Genomic DNA, 21,821 nt, shown 5'->3' with positions numbered 1-21,821 from the left:
ACTAGCCCTTTATCAGATGTGTCATTTGCAAATATCTTCTGCCAATTTGTAGGTTTCCTTTTAGTTTTGTTGACTTTTTCCTTTGCTGTGCAGGGGCTTTTAATTTTGATGAAGTCCCAATAGTTCATTTTTGCTTCTGTTTCCTTTGCTGCAGGGGCCATATCTAGAAAAATGTTGCTTCAGGAGATGCCAGAGACATTACTGTCTGTGCTCCCTTCTGGGATTTTAATGGTTTCAGATCTCACATTTAGGTCTTTAATCTATTTTAAATTTATTTTTCTGCATGGTGTGAGAAAGTGATCCAGTTAACTTCTTTTCGTGTAGCTGTCCAGTTTTCCCAACACAGTTTGTTAGATTTTTTTTCCCCCATTGGATATTCTTTCCTTTTTGTCAAAGATTAACTGTGTAATTGTGGGTTTATTTCTGGGTTTTCTGTTCCGTTCTGTTGATCTATGTGTCTTTTTTTATGCCAGCAACCTACTGTTTTGATTATTACAGGTTAGTATTATAACTTGAAGTCTGGAATTGTGAGGCCTCCAGCTTTGCTTTTCTTTTTCAAGATTGCCTTGGTTATTCAGGGTCTTCTGTGGTTCCATACAAATTTTAGGATTGTTCATTCTGGTTCTGTGAAAAATGCTATTGGTATTTTGATAGGGATTGCATTAAGTATGTAGATTGCTTTGGGTGATACAGACATACTAACAAAATTTTTCTACCAATTCATGACCATGGAATGTGTTTCCATTTCTTTGTGTTGTCTTCAGTTGCCTTCATCAGTGTTTCATAGTTTTCAGAGTATAAGTCTTTCCCCTCCTTGGTTAGGTTTATCCATAGGTCCTATTAATGGGGCAATTATAAAAGGGATCGATTCCATAATTTCTCTTTCTGCTGCTTCATTATTGTGGTATAGAAATGCAACAGATTTCTGTACGTTGATTTTGTATCCTGTGACTTTACTGAATGCATGTATCAGTTCTAGCAATTTTTTGGTGCAGTCTTTCAGGTTGAAAATTTGACTTCTTCCTTGCTGACTTGGATGCCTTTTATTTCTTGTTGTTATCTGACTGCAGTGGCTAGGACTTCCAATGCTGTGATGAATAGAAGTCATGAGAGTAGACATCCTTGTCTTACTCTCGACCTTAGGGGAAAGGCTTTCAGTTTTTCCCTATTGAGGGTGATGTTAGCTGCAGGTTTTTCTTTTTTTTTTTTTTTTTAAGATTTATTTATTTATTTTAGAGCAAAAGAGGGGGGAGGGGCAAGGAGAGAGGAAGAGAATCTCTAGTAGATTCCTTGCTGAGTATGGAGTCTGTGGGGCTTGATCTCAAGATCCTTAGATCATGACCTGAGCCAAAACCAGAAGTTGGATGCTTAACCAACAGCCACTCAAGCGTCCCAGCTGTAGATTTTTCATATATGGCCTTTATTATGTTGAGGCATGTTCCCTACAAACCTACTTCATTGAAGGTTTTTATCATGAATAGGTATTGTTTCATTGATCTGTTCTATTGTTTTGTTTTGTTTTTTAGTTTCTATATCATATATTTCTGCTCTAATCTTTATTATCTCCCTTTTTCTGCTGGCTTTTGGCTTTGTTGTTCGTTTTCTAGCTCCTTTAGGTGTAAGGTTAGGTTGTTTATTTGAGATGTTTCCTGCTTCTTGAGGGAGGCCTGTCTTGGAAGTATGTAGCACATTCTTCCCTCTTAGAACCACTTTTGCTACATTCCAAAGGTTTTGGACTGATGTGCTCTGATCTGCTTGTGGAATGAGACTTGCCACCAATGTTGCCAGAACAGAGCCACTGCAAACTCCCAAGTTGGGAGATGTGGTGGGTAGGGTTTTAGGCGAGTCTTCTAGGGGAGGGTGCCCACTGTGCTGGGACTGAGACAAGTGTAACTGGGAAGTGCATTTTTTCTGGAGAATGGTCGGGAGTAAGGCTTGGTATAAGCAAGTTAGGTGGTGAGTGTCAAGCTGCTCTGGTTCCCACAGGTGGCCCTGTGTTTTGCTGAGGAGCAAGGGAGAGAAATGGTGCTGGAGAGTTCCTCTGTTCCTAGAGTAGTCTGTCTGTGGGATAGGCTCTGAGGTGAGCACACAACCTCCCCACAGTGTGCCCGGGAACTGTTTAGATCCCTGTTTCCACATTGTATGTGTGCAGGTTGTTTGCCTGCCTTCTCTCGAAGAGCTGGGCTCTATCCTAGCCAAGACCACTGACCTTTAAAACAATGGGCTTTAAGCCCTGTTGGTTGCAAGAACTCATGAAATTTAGCCCCTTTTGCTTTCCAAGCCAATTACTATGGGGTTCGTTTTCCTCATGTGCTCCGCTCTGTGCTAGTTTGTCTCTCACCCATCTGTGACTGTGGCTCCCTCCCTACCACTGCAGCCACTGTCTGTTTCTCTCCCAAGTCCCTTATCTACACTTCCTACTTTCTTCATGTGGCTTCTTCTTTACATTTAGTTGTGGAATTTGTTCTGCCAGTCTTCAGATAGATTTCTGGGGTACTTAGGATGATTTCCTAACTAGTTATATTTGTGTGTTTAAATGAGCCTCGGGTCCTTGTACCCCACTGCCATCTTCCCCTCTTGGATTCTACAAAACATTTATTTATTTATTTTATTTTTTATTTTTTTTTTTTTCTACAAAACATTTAAAGAAAAGTTACTACCTATCCTTCTCAAACTATTCCAGAAAGTTAAAGAGGAATGAATGCATCCAAACTCTGTGAGGCCAGCCTTACCCTGACACTAAACCAGACAAGGACACTACAAAAAAAATTACAAATTGGTATCCTTGATGCAGTAGATGCAATAAGTCTCAACAAAATATTAGTAAACTGAATTCAACAATACATTAAAAGAACCATTCACCATAATCAAGTGAGATCTATTCCAGGTATGTGAGGATGGTTCTACACCTGTGCTACATTAACAAAAGAAAGGATAATCAATCATGTGATCATCTCAATAGATGCAGAAAAAGCATTTGACAAAATTCATTATACGTTTATGATAAGAACTTTAAACAAAATGGGTATAGAAGAAATGTACCTCAGCAGATTAAAGGCCATATATGTCAAACCCACTCAATAGTGAAAACATGAAAGCATTTGTCTAAGATCAAGAACAAGACAGTCCACTTTCATCACTTTTATTAACAAGTGTTGGAAGTTATAGTCACAGCAATTAGGCAAGAAAAAAAAATAAGGGGCACCCAAATTAGAAAGGAAGAAGTATAATTATCACTATATGCAGATGATATGATGCCATATATAGAAAACTATTATACAAGCATACCTCAATTTATTGTGTGCTTTATTGCACTTCACAGATACTGTATTTTTCTGCAGATTGAAGAATTGTGGAAATCCTGTGTTAAGGAAGTCTGTTGCCACTATTTTTCCAACAGTATTTGCTCAGTTTGTGTCTCTGTGTCACATTTTGGTAATTCTTGCAATATTTCAGACTTGTTTATTGTATTTGAATTGCTGCATTTTAATGATAAAACTTGAATGGATGAAGAGTTGCCTTTTATGGATGAGCAAAGAAAATAAATTGGTTTCTTGAGGTGGAATCTACTCCTGGTGAAAATGCTGTGAAGATTGTTGGAATGACACCAAAGGATTTAGAATATTATATAAACTTAGTTGATAAAGTAGTGGCAGCATTTGAGATGATTGAGTCCAATTTTGAAAGAAGTTCAGTGGTATCAAACAGCACTGCATGCTACAGAGAAATTGTTCCTAAAAGGAAGAGTCAATGTGGCAAACTTCATTGTCATCTTATTTTAAGGAAATGCCACAGCCACCCCAATTTTCAGCACTATCGCCCTGGGCAGTAGCCACTAACATCAAAGCAAGACTAGAGAATGATTTTGACTCACTGAAAGCTCAGATCATGGTTAGCATTTTTTAGAATAAAGTATTTTTATTAGAGAGAGAGAGCAAGCAAGTCGGGGTGGGGTAAGGGAGAGGGAAAGAATCTTAAGCAGGCTTCACACCCTGTGTGAAGCCCAACTCCTGGCTTGATCTCACGACCTGGAGCTCATGATCTGAGCCGAAATCAAGAGTCAAGACACTAAACCAACTGAACCACCCACACATCCAAAATTAAAGTATTTTTAAGTTAAGGTATATACATTGCTTTTTAAAAAGACATATTGTTATTTTACACTTAACAGATTATAGTGTAAATGTAACTTTTATATGCATTAGGAAATTTTAAAAATTCATTTGACTTGCTTTCTTGCAATATTCACTTTGCAGTAGTCTGAAACTGAACCCAGAGTATCTCCAAAATATGTCTGTAAATGAATTCAGTAAAGTTGCAGGATACAGAATTAACGTATATAACTCAGTTGTATTTCTATACATTAACAATGAATTATCAGAATTTGCGATAATTCTATTTACAATTGCATCAAGAAGAATGAAGGACCTGGGAATAAATTTAACCAAGAAAGAGAAGGACCTATACACTGAAAACTGACGCTGAAGAAAGAAATTAACAGTACAAATAAATAGAAAGTTATACCTGTTCATGGATTGGAAGAATTAATTTTGTTATAATGTCCAAACTACCTAAAGCAATCTACAGATTTAATGCAATCCTCATAGAAATACCAATAGCATTTTTCACAGAACTGGAACAAATATTGCTAAAATTTCTGTGGAACCACAAAAGGCCCCAAATAAGCCAAAAGACCCCAGAGAAGGACAAGAACAAGGTGAAAGACAAGAACAAAGGTGGAGGTATCATGCTTCCTGATTTCAAACTACATTACAAAACTATAGTTTAAAAAAAAAAAAAAAAGGATCGTACTGGCATGAAAACAGACACATAGATCAATAGAATAGAATAGAGAGCCCAGAAACGAGCCCATGCTTATGTGTTCAATTCTATATAAGAATTGTATATTCTTGTATACAATACTGTACACAATATTCCCCAAGAATATACAGTGGGGAAAAGACAGTTATTCAGTAAATAGTGTTGGTAAAATTGGATAGCTCCACGCAAAAGAATTAAACTGGACCATTATCTTATACCATATATAAAAATATATTCAAAATGGATTAAACACTTGGAATCATAAAACTCCTAGAAGAAAACAGACCATAAGCTGTTTCACATTGGTCATAACAGTATTTTTTGGACCACTATCCTTAGGCAAGGGCAATAAAAACTAAAATAAACAAATTGAATTACATCGAACTAAAGAGCTTTTGCACACAGTAAAGGAAACAAGAAAATGAAATCGACATTTTCAGAGAAGATATTTGTAAACCATGTATCTGATAAGGGTTAATATCTAAAATATATAAAGAACTTACACAAGTTAATATAAAAAACACAGCTTGATTAAATGGGCAGAGGACTCGAACAGACATTTCTTTGAAGACATTCAGATGGCCAAGAGACACACGAAAAGATGGTCAGCATCACTGATCATCAGAGAATGCAAGTGAAAACCACAAGGAGAATGATTTTGACTCACTGAAAGCTCACCTCACAGAATGGCTAAAAAAAGAAAGAACAAGAATTGATGAGGATGTGAAGAAAAGGGAGCCTTTGTTCACTGTTGATAATAATTGTTGCAGCCACTATAGAAAGCAGTATGGAGGTTCCTAAAAAACTTAGAACTACCATATAACCCGGCAATTCAAATTCTGGGTATTCTTTTTTTTTTTTTTTTTTTTTCAAATTCTGGGTATTCAAAGAAAAATGAAAACACCAGTTTGAAGAGCTATATGCACTCTTGTGGTCATTGCAGTATTGTTCACAATAGCCAAGATACAGAAGCAACCTAAGTACCCATCAGTAGATGAATAATAAAGATGTGAAATACACAGGAATATTACTCAGCCATAAAAAAGGGATGAACGCTTGTGATTTGCAACAGCATAGATAGACCTAGAGGATACTGTACTAAGTGAAATAAATCAGAGACAAATTCCATATTATTTCACTTATATGTGAAATCTGAAAACAAATGAACAAAAAAGAAAAGGAAAATGAACAAACAAAACAAAAACAGACGCATAGGTAAAAAACGAGCTGTTTATCAGAAAAGGGAGGGGCTGGGGCATGAGTGATGCATATGAAGGAGATTAATAGCTACAGATTTCCCACTTTATTATTTATTTATTTGATTTTATGTATTTATTTGAGATAGAGCTTGAGAAAGCACATAAGTAGGGAGGAGCAGAGGGAGCCTGATGTGGAGCTTGATCTCAGAACCCAGAGATCATGACTTGAGCTGAAGGCAGACACTCAACTGACTGAGCCACCCAGGTGCCCCCAGACTTCTCATTTTAAATAAATAAGTCCTAACGGGCAGCCCGGGTGGCTCAGCAGTTTAGCGCCGCCTTCAGCCCAGGGCATGATCCTGGAGACCTGGATCGAGTCCCACGTCAGGCTCCTTGCATGGAGCCTGCTTATCCCTCTGCCTGTGTCTCTGCCTCTCTCTCTCTCTCTCTCTCTCTCTCTCTCTCTCTGTGTCTATGAATAAATAAATAAAATCTTAAAAAAATAAGTCATAAGAATGTAAAGTACAGTATAAGGAAATCTCTGATAATAGAGATTCCATAATTATAAAAGAGTCAATTCATCAAGATGACATAACGCTTTTAAATATGAATGTACCTAACAGAGCTTTAACAACGGAACTTCCAACAACATAGCTCCTTTCTTTTGAAAGGAGACATAGACAAATACACAATTATACCTGGAGATCTCAACTCTCTCAGTAATAGATAAGTCAATCTGTAAGTCAAAAAAAGAAGTCTCAAGGAAAATTAGAACCATTTTGAAATGAACAAGAATGAAAATGTAACATATTAAAACTTGTGGAATGCAGCCAATGCAGTAGAGGAAAATTGATAGCACTACATGTGTAGATTAAAAATGAAGTTTCAATTCAATAACCGAAGCATCCATCTTAAGAATTTTTTAAAAACTCAGAAAATATAAATCCAAAGCAAGCAGAATGAAGGGAATAAAGAGCAGACAGATATCAATGAAATTTGAAACAAAAACAGACAAAACTGATTAAAAACTAGTTCTTGAAGAGAATCACTATGATAAATCTCTGATATTGATAAACCAATATCAAGAATAAAGGAAGAGATATCACTACAAATTCTGCATAAAAGAATTAAATAATCATGGAATACTACGAAAAAACCTACACCTGTGTGGATCCCTGAGTGGCTCAGCGGTTTGGCACCTGCCTTTGGCTCAGGGCATGCTCCTGGAGTCCTGGGATCGAGTCCCACATTGGGCTCCCTGCATGGAGCCTGCCTCTCTTTCTCTGTGTGTTCCTCATGAATAGATAGATAAAATCTTTAAAACACACACACACACACACACACACACACACACACGTGAATATAACAACTTAGATGAAAGGGACTAATCCCACAAAAACTACAACCTGCTAAAACTCATCCAAGATGGAATAGTTAACTTGAATGCTCCCGTACCAATTAAAAAGATTGAATTTATAGTGAAAAGTCTCCCCAAAAAGCATTCTCCAGGCCTAAATCCTGAATGGTTTCATTGATCTAGCCATTCCATTCCTAGGTATTTTTCCAACAGAAATGAAAGAAGATGTCCATAAGGGAACTTTCACAGGTGTTTATAACAGCTTGATTTATAATAGCCCAGACCTCGAGCCATCCCAGGTATCCATCAGCAAGTACAGGTAAACATATTGTGTTTTATCCATACAGCATAATGCTATTCTGCAATTAAAAAAATAAAAAGAATGAACTATTTACTACCACATGAATGATTTTCAAAATAATTATGTTAAAGGAGCCAGACAAAACTGCATGTTCTACAGTCACATGTAAAAGACTAGAAAATGGAGAATATAGGGACAGAAAGCAGATAAGTACTTGTCCGGGAAGGAGGGTGTGGCAAGAAAGGGGTAGAGGGATAGGTTACAAGGTTCATGAACAAACAGTTGTGAACAGTGTTTACTGTGGTCATGAATTTGCTTATATATCCAAAAACAAAAACACAAGAAATCCTGACTGAACCAGAATTGTAGAGCTGGAAGATACAGTAGTTAAACTAAGACTCACTGGATAGTTTGTACACCACTGGAGAATTAACAAAGTAAAAGGTAACTCAAAAAATATTTAAAGTAAAAGAGATTCAAGATATAGGGATTACAGTGAGATAGTCAAACACATGATATAATCGGTGCCCCAGAAAGGAAGAGAATGGGACAGAATTAAGGTTGAGGAGATAATGAGAACTGCGAGGCATTAACCACAAATTCAAGAAGTCCTCCAAAAAGAAACAACTATACTTGTGTATATTGTAGTGAAAGTAGTGAAAACCAGAAGCAAACAGAAGAATTGACAGGATGCTTGAAGAGAAAGCAGGTGCCTCTAAAGGGCAACAGTGATTTGGATGGCCCATGTCTTGGTAGATACAGCGATTGCCAGGAGACCAAGAAATAACACTACCCTCAAGTGATAAATAAGTGCCAGCTTTGACCCCTACCTGGTGGCAGGATCCTACTAAATGAAGACAAAGTAGAGACTGAAGGAGTTCCCTCCCTTCACATCTCACCTGAAGAAATACTGTAGGGGATGTTTTTAAGCAAAAGAACAGTGATCCTGATGGAATGTCAGAGATGCAGGAGGGAATAAAAGTAATGGCATTATAGATATACGGACAAATCTAAGCGAATGCTAACTATAAAAACATAGTGTCTTCTGAGAGTTGAAATATATTTGTTGTGTTAAAATATATTAAAATACAGGCATATTTATTAGGAGGAGAGAATTGTACTCAGGGCTCCTGGGTTTGTGCATTGCCTGGGAAGAGCTAAAATCAGGAATGTATACTGTTGTCTCTAGAATGCTTCTGTGGGAATTATAAAATAAATCACTTACACACTCGTGGTGGGGTGTAGTGGGGAAGAATTCTTAAAAAACAAAAGACAAAGAAGGAGAGAAAAAGTAACATTGGACATCCATGACACATAGATAATCATTAGGAAGATGTAGTTTTTACCCAAATAGATCAATAATTAAATATATATGAACTAAATATCAAAGGTTGCCAAAAAGAGAACAAACCAATAACAACTTAAGACCTTGGAATACAAAATGTTAAATGTAAATAAATGGGAAGAACACAGCATTGCAAATACTAGAGAAAGCTACTGTTGATCTTTTTGTATCAGACAAAATAGGCTTTAAGTCAAAGATGTAATGGTGAAAAGTTCAGCTCTCCAGGAAGACAGAATAATTCTATATTTTTGTGGCTTTAATAACATAGCTTCGACATATATAAAGCAAAAACTAACAGAAGTGAAGAAATAGATCTATAATCGTTATTCAAGTTCTAGCCTTTAGAACAGGAAGACAAACATCAATAAGGACATAATGGATTTTAACAATAGAATTAGCAACAGTGGTGTATATGTAGAACACCCAGTGGCTGAAGAATACAAAATTGTGTTTAAGTCCACATAGAGTATTTTAAAATTAGCCATATGCAGGAAACAATGCAAATCTCAATAAATTCCAAAGGATCAAAATCATTCAACACATGATCTCCAATTACATTTAGATGTAAGCTGAAATTCAAATACAAGAGATTCCTAAAAAGTCTCTTAATGTTTTTCAGTTAAGAAATGTACTTATTTCTAAAAAAGAAATGTACTTATAAATATCCCATGAAGCAATGAAGAAATTATAATGGAAATTAAGAAAATACTTGGAATGGTAAGGACATGAAAATCATGCAAGTGAACATATTACATATCGAAACTTGGCCATGCAGCTAAAGCTGTAATTTTGCAGAAATGTATAAGGAAGGAGAAAGGCTGAAAATCAACAGTATCCAGTACAAAAAGAAAACCCCAAATAAAAAGGAAATACAACAGAGAATAGCACAATTTAATAAAATAAAAAACAAGCATACAAAGGAGTGTCTACAAAACTTGAAATTGGCTCTTTGAAATGTCTAATAAAATTGATGTGCCCTTGACAAGACTGACTATAGAAAAGATAAGGTGCGATCAATGTCAGGAATGAGAAAGACAGTGCTGCAGTCTGACCAACACTGAGAAGAAGAGTAGAGTAGATTATGTAACTGCTTGCCAACAAGATTGAAAACGTGGATGATGTCCTGGAGAAATATGACTTACAAAACTTACATAAGAAGGTACAGGAAATCTGAAAAATGCTATAAATATAAAAAAGTTAGATCAGTAATTTTTTTTTGAAGATTTTATTTATTTGATACAGAGCACAAGCAGGGAGAATGTCAGGTAGAGGGAGAAGCAGACTCCCCACTGAGCAAGGGAGCTCGAGGTGGGGCTCAATCCCAGGACCCTGGGATCATGACCTGAGCTGAAGGCACACACTTAACCAACTGAAGCACCCCTCATCAGTAATTAAAAACCTGCTCACACTTGACCTTTGTGGTGGTGAGATTGCTGGAAGGTCTCAGCATGTTGTCTTCTAGGGTCACATACAGGCAGAAAAGAGAATTATTTCTGTTCAGGGGAATTCTGAAGTTCTGGGCCTGACTCCACTCTGCAGAACTAGGCATCAAACCTGTCTCTAAAGCAATAATGTGGACAGGCTGCTGGATGCACACACAGTTACATGCATATCCCTGGAGTTGACAGTAGGGACAGCTGTTCTCCACCACATGAGGGAGGCGGTGGGTGCTGCATTGTCACAGCCAACAAATGTTCATCAGAATGAAACAATTGGACTCAGACAGATGTTGGAAAAGAGATGATAGTCGTTGAGAAAAAGGGAAGGGAAAGATGGAATTCATGTGAGGAGTGGAGAACTCTGCTCAGATTAATACCAAGGAGAGAGAAACAGGTGCCTCCAAGGGTAACTGGGAGGAGTGATGTCAGTAGGAGGCACCAGGCTTCATGCTCACATAGAAACAACGTAGACCTCTGTTCATTAATGGAAATAGCCTCGGGAGGCTCAAATGTCCAGTTAAGAACCTGTGGCAACATAGCAGAGCCAAATGCTACTGCGAGAAAGGGTCCCTTTCTTGAAGACAGGCTTACATGTGGCATCAGGATATAGCTAGGATCAAAGAAGGTGGGGGCACTAACAGTCCCATGGCGGGTGCCACCATGGTCCCTATGGCATGCTCTGGGTAGGGCCTCAGAGGACCTCTGCAGCCCCTGTGGCAGCCTGGGTTCCCCACAGCTTTCACAGCAGAGGACCCACATGCTTGTTGGCAGACCCCAGTGGCCTGTTTCACAAAAGACATGTTTGCTGTGGGCATAACCAATAGCCATTGCTGCCCTAGACCCCCTAGGGAAGGAGATAGTGCTGCACCCTCTTTCCAGAAGGATCTGCCCTTGTGCCACTCTTGGATCAGGACTGCCTGCTGCCTCCCCAGCCCTGTGCAGACACCAGCCCCTGGCTACTCAAGGTGCACCCAAGCTCCAGACCTCACCTCAATGGCAACTCCACACCTGAGGCCCTGGAGCCATCATCATCATGGGCTAGGCTTTGCCCCAGAACCTGGAGCCATCATCCCCCTATGAGTGCCTGCACTCTAGACCCCTGCTCACTATCTGTGCCATAGGCACTTGCACATCAGACACCAGTGCTGCCACTACTATGAGGTCCTGCCACAGCTGGACCCAGTGCCGGGAGGGATCACCTTAGCTGTGACATTCCCATGAGAGAAGAAGATCAGGAGATACCCAGCAGCCTTGACCACTGAAGACCCCAACAGCTTCCACAGCACCTGCAGGTGAGGGTCCCTGCCATCTGTGCTGATGCTCACCTTGGCTCATAGATCTGCACAGAGATCGCACTACTGGGCCTGTCCTGCAGCTGGAACCACATAGCTGGTGGCCTGCACCCACTCACAGGTGGTCTTTCCCCACCAAAGCCCATCTGTAAAGGCTGCAAGAGACGGCTGCTTTATCAAATGCAAAATTAGCAACACAAGGTTATAAGAAGCACTGAAATGATGCTGCCAGGCTCCCAAGGAACACAATACTTTTCCTGTAACTGACCCCAAAGGATTGAAGATGTATGAATTGTCAAAGGATTCATATTTGCTGTTTTAAGGAAGTTTGGTGAGCTACGAGGAAACAGAAAATAAAATGGAGCTCAGAGGTTGCCAGGGGAGCTCTCATACCAAGAACTGGTTTCCAATTGCAGACCCACCTGGAAGAGAGGACCGCACAGGTGTATGCTACCTTACTACCCCAGCAGGAGAGAGGAAGCTTTCTTCCTTCCCAGCAACAGCCCAGCCCATGAGAGGCAGCCACAGCTCAGCCAAAGAGAAGCCACTACATGTCCAGGTCCCAGTTCACTCCAGGGGACCTTTAGTTTACAACAGCCCCTCCCTGCACCCCCTTTCCTCTCTGAAAGAGCCTCATCTCCTTTGTTCTCCTGACTTGCCTATGGTTTTGCCATAGCTTGCTTGTGCCAGACTACAGTTCTGTCTTATTCCCAAATTAACCCATTTCTGCTGGTAAAATAAGTCACAGTTTTATTTTTAACACAGAATATATGTAGACAACTCAGCAGAATCAAGGGAAAAGTATGTGAGGAAAATGAGAAATTCAATAAAGAAACAGAAATCTTGAAAAGAGCCAAATAAATATTGAAGCTGAAGAAAACAATGAAGGAAAATTTTTTAAAAATGCAGTAGTCAGCATGAAGAACAGACTTGATCAAGCAGAAGAAAGAATTTGTGAACATTAAGACAGGTCATTTGAAATTACATTATCAGAAGAGAAAAAAAGAATGAAAAAAATATGAAGAAAGCCTATGTGATTTATGGAGCACCATCAAGCAATGAATATTTGCATTGTGGGAGTCCCAGAAGAGGAAAGAAAGAAAGGGCAGAAAGCTTTTTTAAAAAATTCCCAAATCTAGGAAGAACTATGTACATCTAGCACATGAATCTCACAGGACCCCAAACAGATTCAACCCAAAGAAAACTTCATTAAGACACATTAAACTATCAAAACTCAAGACAGATAATTTTGAAAGCAAGAAGGCATAGAGAAAACCCCCACTTCATTTCAAACAAGTGACTATGTACAAACTTGCAGCAGATTTCTCAGCAGAAACCTTGCAGGTCAGGAGAGAATGGAATGATATATTTGAAGTGCTGAAAGTAAAAAACTGACAACTAAGAATACTGGCAAAACTCATTCAGAAACGAAGGAGAAAGAAACTTTCTCAGATAAAAGCTGAGGGAGTTCAGCACCACTATATCTTAAAGAAATGCTAAAGAGAGTTCTTTAAGCTGAAGCGAAAGGATACTAATTAGTAATATGAAAATATAAAACTCACTGAGGAAAGTACAGTCATTCAGAATATGATGGTTGTGTGTGTGATTCACTTAAATCTAGTATAGATGTTAAAAGACAAAAGTATTAAAAATAACTAAGTTATAATTTTTAGTAGATGTAAAATACTAAAAAGATATACATTGTGTTATCAAAACAAAATGTGTGTGGGGAAGTATAAGTGTAGAGTTTCAATATATAATTGAAGTTATCAGCTTAAGAAATAACTACATTTTTAATGTAAGGTTCATAGGTATCACAGATAGCTCTAATAAAATAAAAGAAGAGAAACAAAGCATGCCACTACAAGAAATCATCAAATCACAAAGAAAGATAGCAAGAGAGGAAGAAAGTCATAAAAGAACTATAACACAGCCAGATAACAATAAGATGGCAATAGTGAGTCCTTAAAGTAATTCTTTTTTTTTTTTTTTTAAGATTTTTTTATTCATGAGAGACACACACACACAGAGAGGCAGAGACACAGGCAGAGGGAGAAGCAGGCTCCATGCAGGGAGCCTGACGTGGGACTCGATCCCGGGACTCCAGGATCATGCCCTGGGCTGAAGGCAGGCGCTCAACCACTGAGCCACCCAGGGATTCCCAATGTGAGTCCTTACTTATCAATAATTACTTTATACATAAGTTATTAAGTTATCCAATCAAAAGACATAGTGTAGACTTAAACACCTCACTTCCAACAACGGGAAGATCAGATAGAAAGTCAATAAGGAAATACTGACTGGAATGACACAAATTTAGAACAAATTAGAACAAATGGACTTAACAGGAACTTACAGAATACCTCCTTCCCCCTCAAACGATAGCAGAATACACATTCTTCTCAACGCACATGGAAAGTTCTCCAGGATAGATCATTTTGTTAGATCATGAAACCAGTCTTAACAAATTTAACCAGTGGGTCAAAGAAGAAATCAAAAGAGAAATAATAAAGTACCTTGAGACAAATGTAAATACCAAGAGTTTTGAGATGTGGCAAAAGCAGTTTTAAGAGAAAAGTTTGTAGTGATAAAAGTCTACGTTAAGAGATGAGAACCCCACTTCACACCTTCAAGAACTAGAAAAAGGAAAACAAAGTAAGCCCCAAAGTTTGCAGAAGGAAAAAAACAACAAAGATAAATGCAGAAATAAATGGGCCAGTAAAACAATACAAAATATAAATGAAGAACAAGCTTTTTTGAAAAGGTAAAAACTGACACACGTTTAGCTAAACTAAGAAAAAAAGAAGTCAAAATCAGAACCAAAAGAGGAAACGTCACAACTAATTCCATAGTAATACAAAGAATCAAGAGAAACTACCATGAACAGTTATATGTCAACATATTGGATAATCTAGAAAAAAATAAATTTCTAGACTCACACAACCTACGAAGATTAAATCATGAAAAATAGAAAATGTAAATGGATCTATAACTGTGAGGAGATTAAATCAATAAACAAAACTCTCCCAACAAAGAAAAGTCCAGACCACTGGTGAATTTCACAAAACATTTATTTATTTTTTAAGATTTTATTTATTTCAAGCGAAGAGAGAGTGCAAGTTGGGAGGAGGGGGGAGCAAGAAAGAGAATCTGAAGCAGCAGAATCTGCACTGAGCACAGAGCCTGACATGCGGCTCAGTTCCACGTCCCTGAGATCACAACTTGAGCTGAAATTAAGAGTCAGACACCCATCTGACCAATTCTGCCAAACATTTAAAGAATTAACACTAATCCTTTTCAAACTCTCCCAAAAATATTGAAGAAGGAACACTTCCAAACTCATTTTATCAAGCCAGCATTACCCTGATACCAAAGCCAGAGAACACTACAAGAAAAGAAAATTTTAGGCCAGTATCCTTGATGAATATTATAGATGCAAAAAAATTCAGCCAAATACTGGCAAATTGAATTCAACAGCACATAAAACGAATCATAACCACAATCATGTGGGACTTACTCCTGAGATGCAGGAATGGTTCAATATATGGGCAAATCAATAAATGATACACCACATCAACAGAATGAAGGATAAAATCATATGATTATCTTGGATACAGAAAAAAAGCATTTGACAAAATTCAACATCCTTTCATGGTAAAGCTTTCGATAAATACAATATTAAAAGAATGTATTTCTATATAATAAAGGTCTTATATGACAAAGCGACAGCTAACATCATATTCAGTGGTGAGGAGCCAAAGGCTTTCCTTTTGGATTAGGAACAACGCAAGGATGCCCACTCACCACTTCTGTTCAACATTATCCTGGAAGTTCTAACCAGAATAATTAGACAAGAAAAAGTAATAAATGACATCTAAATCAGAAAGGAGGAAGCAAAATTGCCTCTGTAGATGACAATCTTACATCTAAAATCTTTAAAGACTACATCAAAACCTGTTGGAATAAATGAATTCAGTGAAGTGGGAGGATACAAAATCAACATGTAAAAATCAGTTGCACTTCTATACACTAATAGCAAACTATCTGAAAAAAATATATAAGAAAGCAATTCCATTCACAATAACATCAAAAAGAATAGCATACTTAGGAATGAATTTCACCAGGGAGGTGAAAGACCTGAAAATGATGAAAGAGGCTGAAATAAATGGAAAGGCATCCCATGTTCTTGGATTGGAATAATTAATATTGTTAAATATCTGTACTACCCAAAGCCATCTACAAATTCAGTACAATACCAATACGAACGGCATTTTCACAGAAATAGAATAAACAATCCTGAAATTTATATGGAGTAACAAAAGGCCCCAAGTAGCCAAAGCAATCTTAAAAATGAACAAAACTGGAGGCATCTCATGTCCTGATTTTGAACTAAATTACAGAGAGCTACAGTAATCAAAACAGTATGGTATTGACAAAACCAGAGACATGTAACAGCCCGGAAATACACCTGTGCTATGCACCCTGGGAGAGTAATCCTGGCTTCTAACCTCATGCTATTAAACTCCTTACAACTGGATTGTGAATCTCAATGTAATCGTGACTTTGGAGAACATCTTCACAAAAAGTGCTAAAGGAAAGACTGGCTAAGAGTTAAATTTGATTATGTTCAATTAGGAAGTATTGTTCCCTGAAAGACCACTAATGGAGCAAATGGGCAACATGCCACGTGAGAGAAGATAATCTAGAATACAGGTAGGCAGCAAAATGTACTCATCCCATGCACACAAAGAACTGTCCATCCGAAAACCTCAGCAGAAAAATAGGCAAGGGTCCTGGTAGGTGTGGATGCATGTCCCAGATCCAGTGGTGAGAGAGAAACCCCATAGAGAAGAACCAACGTAAGGTCGCTCATGTGTCAGAATTAGGCCAAATGGCCTGTGGCATGACACCACGTGTTTAGGGGGCGGTGCTATAGTGACAACTGGGGCAGCCTCCACCTGGGGGTGGGGAATCCTGGTGCTCTTGCTCCCCACTGGCTCCTTTGTAAGCTTCTCATTTTTGTTTTATGCAGTTTTACATAAAGTAGGCTCCAAAGGACACGTCAGTTGTGGACACAGGCCATCCTGCGTCCTCTGAGGCTCCCAGGCTCAGGCGCTGTTCCATCACTAGCTCCCGGTGCCTCCCCAGGACCCCCTCCCAGTCCCTAGCAGGACGCTGGTGTTACCTGCTTCTAACCCTATCAAGCCGGGTGGTGGGAAGTTTCTGCTCACTCTGGGCAGTACAGGGGTGTGGGGGGTCCCTACCTGCACACCTTGCTGTGTCTGGGATACGCCCCCAGCGGCTGTGACCGGAGGCGTGGGCTGTGCCTGATGTCCTAGTGCTACAGGAGGACCTCAGGGAAGGGGGTGGGTGTGCTTGTGCCACCCAGGGGGCACAGCCGGGGTGAGGGGCTGCAGGACTGCGGGAGGTGCCTCAGGCCACCTGTGCGTGAAGTCGGTGCACTGGACACAAGGACAAGAAGACCTGTGCAGGGCCTCAGGTCATAGGAGGCCTCCTGGCCAGAGAAGCACCAGGTACATAGGACTGCAGGAGGCGGGTACAGGCTGGTTTCTCCTGTTTCTTCCAGACACAGCACCCTGTAAAGATCAGCTGCCCTTAAAGGAAAAATCCGGCTTCCCAGCCAGTTCGCAAACTCTGAGCCAAGCAGGCCCCAGGGACACCCCTGGTGGCACATCAGCCCCTTTGATGCCATCTTCCCCTCCTGTGACTGCTCTGCCCCAGGACCCGGCTGCACCAGCTGCCAGCCCCAAGCCAGACCCAGCCATGGGGACTGCTGTGCTGGCAGGGGCCCCAGGGACCTCTCAGGGGATGGCCAGCGAGCGTGACACCCCCCAGCTGCTGGCAGAGACTCAAGACATCCCGCTGGCTGTGCAGCCTCTGGGTGTGGGCGGAGGGCCTTGTGTCCCACCTCTGGAGGCCCCCCGTTACCCCACAGGTTTGGGAGAGCCCGCCTCAGCCAGGGAGGCCACTGCCCAGGGCACCCCCAGTGGGACCCCTCAGCCCGTCCTGGGCCAGCCCCAACCCCCGCTCCCCTCTGCAGTGGGGGCCATGAGCTTGGCCACCCCCCAGCTCCCCAGCCCCCCACTGGGGCCCACTGTGGCCCCCCAGCCGCCCTCAGCCTTGGAGTCTGATGGAGAGGGGCCACCACCCAGGGTGGGCTTCGTGGATAGTACCATCAAGAGCCTGGACGAGAAGCTGCGAACTCTGCTCTACCAAGAACATGTGTCCACCTCCTCAGCCTCGGCCGGGACCCCTGTGGAGGTGGGAGATAGAGACTTGACCCTGGAGCCCCAGTCCGTGGTGAGTCCTGGCCCCCCGGGGAGGCAGGCATCCCAGGCACAGACAGCTGCCCCTCTCGGCCCCAGCGGTCTAGTTTCAGAGGCCACCCTTGTGTGTGTTGCAAATGTGCCACACTTGGGGAATTGGGACATGTGCGTGCGGGGTTGGGACCCGGCCTGGACCGGCTGTGCCAGGGCGGCCTAGGGGGGAGCCCAGCCTGTATACAGGAGACTTGCTGCTTAGCCACAGGGGTCAGTGGCAAGGCTCATGGCCATTTCCATGTCTTCCTCCAGCTGGGAAAGTCAGAAACAGCCCCAGGGCCAGGGGCCGCACTGGAGCAGGCCGGGTCCTTGCCAATGACAGGTAATGAGCCCCAAACCCCCCATCAGATCCCCAGTGCTCGTGGGGTGCCATTCCTTGCCCCAGACCATTTTGCCTCTCCATCCTGCATCCCCAGAGCACCTTGGGTGGGACTCAGACCTAGCAGGAGCCCTCACGATGTGTTAGTGAAAACCCACCGTGTTCCCCCAGACCATTACGTACTCAGGCCCTGAGGTGGGAAAGTCCTCCATGGAAATGGGTGAAAGCCTGAATGGCTGGTGTCAGGGTGCGATCAGGGACTGTCCCACTGCCCGGTACTCTCTGAGCGCTCTGGCAGCGGTCCCCAGCCCCACGTTTCTTCAGAAGATTGCAGGGCTGTGGCCATCACATTCCCCAGTCCTCCAAGGGTCCCGGGTGTTGTGCGTCTCTATGGGCTCATTCATTACCTGAACACCTCTGTCTCAGCCCAGGGGTGTCAGTCTGACCTTGTAGGGTGTGGGATTTCTTCTTGGCCTGGCATTCCTTGGGAGATTAGCAAGATACAGATCAACTGGCCTTGTACGAGGACCCTGGGTGTGTGTCAGTGGGGTCCCCATCTGCAGAGGGAGGGGAGCAGTCTGCTGGGTTTTGGTTGGACCCCTGGATGCTGTGTTCTTGGTGTCACACCATAGAGGGCTGGGGACAGCCGGCACTGGGGTCAGAAGCTGCACCACATGGTGTGCACCCAGGAAAGCAAGGGTCAGGGGGTGAAGTAGGAATGTTCTGGGGAAGGGACGCTCCATCCCCTGACCGCTGTGCTTGAGAAGATGTCCACAACAGAGACCGCCAGTGCTATAGCCACCCCCACATCGACTCCTCCCAGAGTGCCAGCCTTGGGGGACAATTCTAAGGAGACACACTGTGGTTTGGAAAAGGTGAACGTTTCTGGAGGTCAGAGCTGTCCAGAAAGAGAGGGAGCATGATCGACAGTAAACCCCCCCTCCGGAGCTGTGCAAAGACATTTTGGGTGGTCCCCACTGCAGGGATGTGAGGAGGGGCATCAAGCATTGCCTGTGGGTTAGGGGTGTGTGACATTTGGGTCTGGGTCTCCCCAAACCTTGCCGGCAGCTGTCACCCCCACTACAAGCGTGTCATCCTGACCGTGGGCTGACCCACAGTCCCTGTCTGCCCATGGCTCCTGCTGCCCTGTCACTCAGCAGTCCTGGGAAGGGGATCAGGAATGCCAGGCTGCATCCACACTCTGTAGATGGGGGGATGGAGACAGCCTCAAATGGCAGGTCCTTCCCAGACAGGAGCATCAGGGTTAGGAACTGGCTCTGTTGATGCAAGACTCGCGAGACCCTTTATCTTCAGAGATGTCAGGGAGGCCCTCAGGTGTGGAGATGACAGGTGACACAGATGGACACTGTCAGGTGTTAGCAGTGACAGGTGGGACAGGTGATGGCCATCAGGTGTGTGGAGGGCATGGCTGTCCCGAGGTTCTGGAGCAGGTGCCCCTGGGGACCTGAGTGGGGGTAGGCCTACCCGTCCTCCCCTCCCTGTCATTTGGTGTCTCCTGACCCTTAGCTTTCCTAGTTGCTGAGCACACACCCTGCGGGGGCCCCCTCCCTGAGGGGTCAGCCTGCCCTCCCACTGATCTGATTCTGCCTGAGGCACCTGCTCCGCCCTCATCCTGCACACCAGCCTGAGTAATGATTTTGATGTTCCTACAGCAGAGTCATCTTCGAGCCAAGTGATGGCGTCTGGCTTGCCCGCAGCACCAGGTGCCCCCCAGGTAAAGAGGGCTTTCCGGGCACCCAGCAGGTGGCAGGGTTTCCTCTCTGCTGGTGTGCTAACCTTCCCTTTTCATCTCAAGGATGCTGCTGCTTCTGCCTTGCCTGCACATCCAGAGCCTGCAGACCGCAGCGGGGGGGCCCCTGGGGAAGCCTCAGCCAAGCCTCTGCAGAGCTGCCTGGGGACAGGGACCAAGGATGGCCAGGCCAGCCACCCCCAGACGCGGGGCTCTCTGGCCCCAGAGTCCCCCCAGAAGCACCCAGGACAGCAGGAGGGCAGCTCGCCAGCCAAGACCGTGGGCCGGTTCTCGGTGGTCAGCACGCAGGACGAGTGGACCCTGGGCTCCCCCCACAGCCTGCGTTACTCGGCGCCGCCCGACGTGTATCTGGAGGAGGCCCCCCACAGCCCCGACGTGAAGCTGGCAGTCCGGCGGGCGCAGACAGCCTCGTCCATCGAGGTGGGCGTGGGTGAGCCGGTGTCCAGCGACTCTGGGGACGAGTGTCCACGCAGGCGGCCCCCTGCACAGAAGCATGCCTCCCTGCCTGTCAGTGGTGGTGGCGTGGCCAGTGACTTGGTGAAGAGGGCCACCGCCTTCCTGCACAGGCCCTCACGGGCCGGCTCCCCGGGTCCCGACACACCCAGCAGGACAGCCGTGAAGGTGCCCACCATCAGCGTGACCTCCTTCCATTCCCAGTCATCCTACATCAGCAGTGACAATGACTCGGAGATCGAGGATGCAGACATCAGGAAGGAGCTGCAGAGTCTCCGGGAGAAGTAGGTCCTGAGAAGGGGCCATGGGGCTCAGGGAGATGTCCGCAGCCAGGTCCTGTGCTGGGGGTGGGTCTGCTCCCTGGTCCCCACCTGGCCCTTGTGGGCCTGCGTTCTCCCCCAGCAAGTGTGACTTGTCCGCTGTGCGGGGACACTACGCCATGCAGACCTCCAGCATCTGGCCTTGTACATGGGGGTGTGCACAGTGGGGAGGGGCAGAAGTCACCTTCCTCCCACCTGCCTGCCCGGCCCCGCCCCCCACCCCATGCCCAGCCCCACCCCACTCCAGCCCTACCCTACCCAGTCCTGACCCACCCCACCCCTCCCCGGCCCCACCCTCCCCTACCTACCCAGTCATGCCCCATCCTCCTCCCACCTGCTCCGGCCCAGCTCCACTTCCCTTATCTACCCACCCACCCCTGCCCCACCTTCCCCTACCCCTACCCAGTCCTGCCCTGCCCTCCTCCCACCTGCTCGGCCCTGCCCCACCCTCCCTGGGACCTGTCCCAGACAGGGTCCCAGGACCCGCCCTAAGGCACTTGCCAGGCACTTGTAGTCCCTCTTCCTGGTGCCCTGGGCACTGGACTTGGAGACACTCAGGGAGGCGCTTGGTCTTGGGATGGATGTCCTTGTGGAGGAGCAGGGGGTTTGGTCTGTACACTCTCACTCTGGGGGGGGTCACCCTGGGAACCCGCCGGGAGAGGAGCGGGGCGGAGGGGGGCAGAGGTCTAGAGGAAGCTGCCAGGAGAGCTCCGAGGGGGCGGGGCAAGTCCAGAGGTGCCACCTAGGAGAAGGGTTTGGGGAGTCTGAGGGGGAGGAAGTCCAGACTCGTTTTTTTTTTAAAGATTTTATTTATTTATTTATTTATTTATTTATTTATTTATTTATTTATTCATGAGAGACAC

The 21,821-nt window shown here is 43.7% G+C and overlaps 1 protein-coding gene across 10 annotated transcripts in view; it reads left to right on the top strand.

Moving 5' to 3' along the window:
• WNK2 (WNK lysine deficient protein kinase 2) overlaps positions 1-21,821 on the top strand; it is a 100,518-nt gene that overhangs the window by 52,759 nt on the left and 25,938 nt on the right. For all 10 annotated transcript variants that reach the window (XM_072842312.1, XM_072842297.1, XM_072842305.1 and 7 more), the window contains exons 19-22: positions 17,342-18,075; positions 18,348-18,417; positions 20,088-20,149; positions 20,231-20,922. In XM_072842312.1, the coding sequence (XP_072698413.1) occupies positions 17,342-18,075; positions 18,348-18,417; positions 20,088-20,149; positions 20,231-20,922 (1,558 nt within the window). The remainder of the gene's footprint in view (positions 1-17,341; positions 18,076-18,347; positions 18,418-20,087; positions 20,150-20,230; positions 20,923-21,821) is intronic.

This window comes from Canis lupus, chromosome 1, assembly GCF_048164855.1.
Source record: "Canis lupus baileyi chromosome 1, mCanLup2.hap1, whole genome shotgun sequence".
In the NCBI taxonomy this organism is placed as follows: domain Eukaryota; kingdom Metazoa; phylum Chordata; class Mammalia; order Carnivora; family Canidae; genus Canis; species Canis lupus.
The sequence above is the reverse complement of the archived record's forward strand: the minus strand, read 5'-3'. Positions and strand labels throughout refer to the sequence as shown.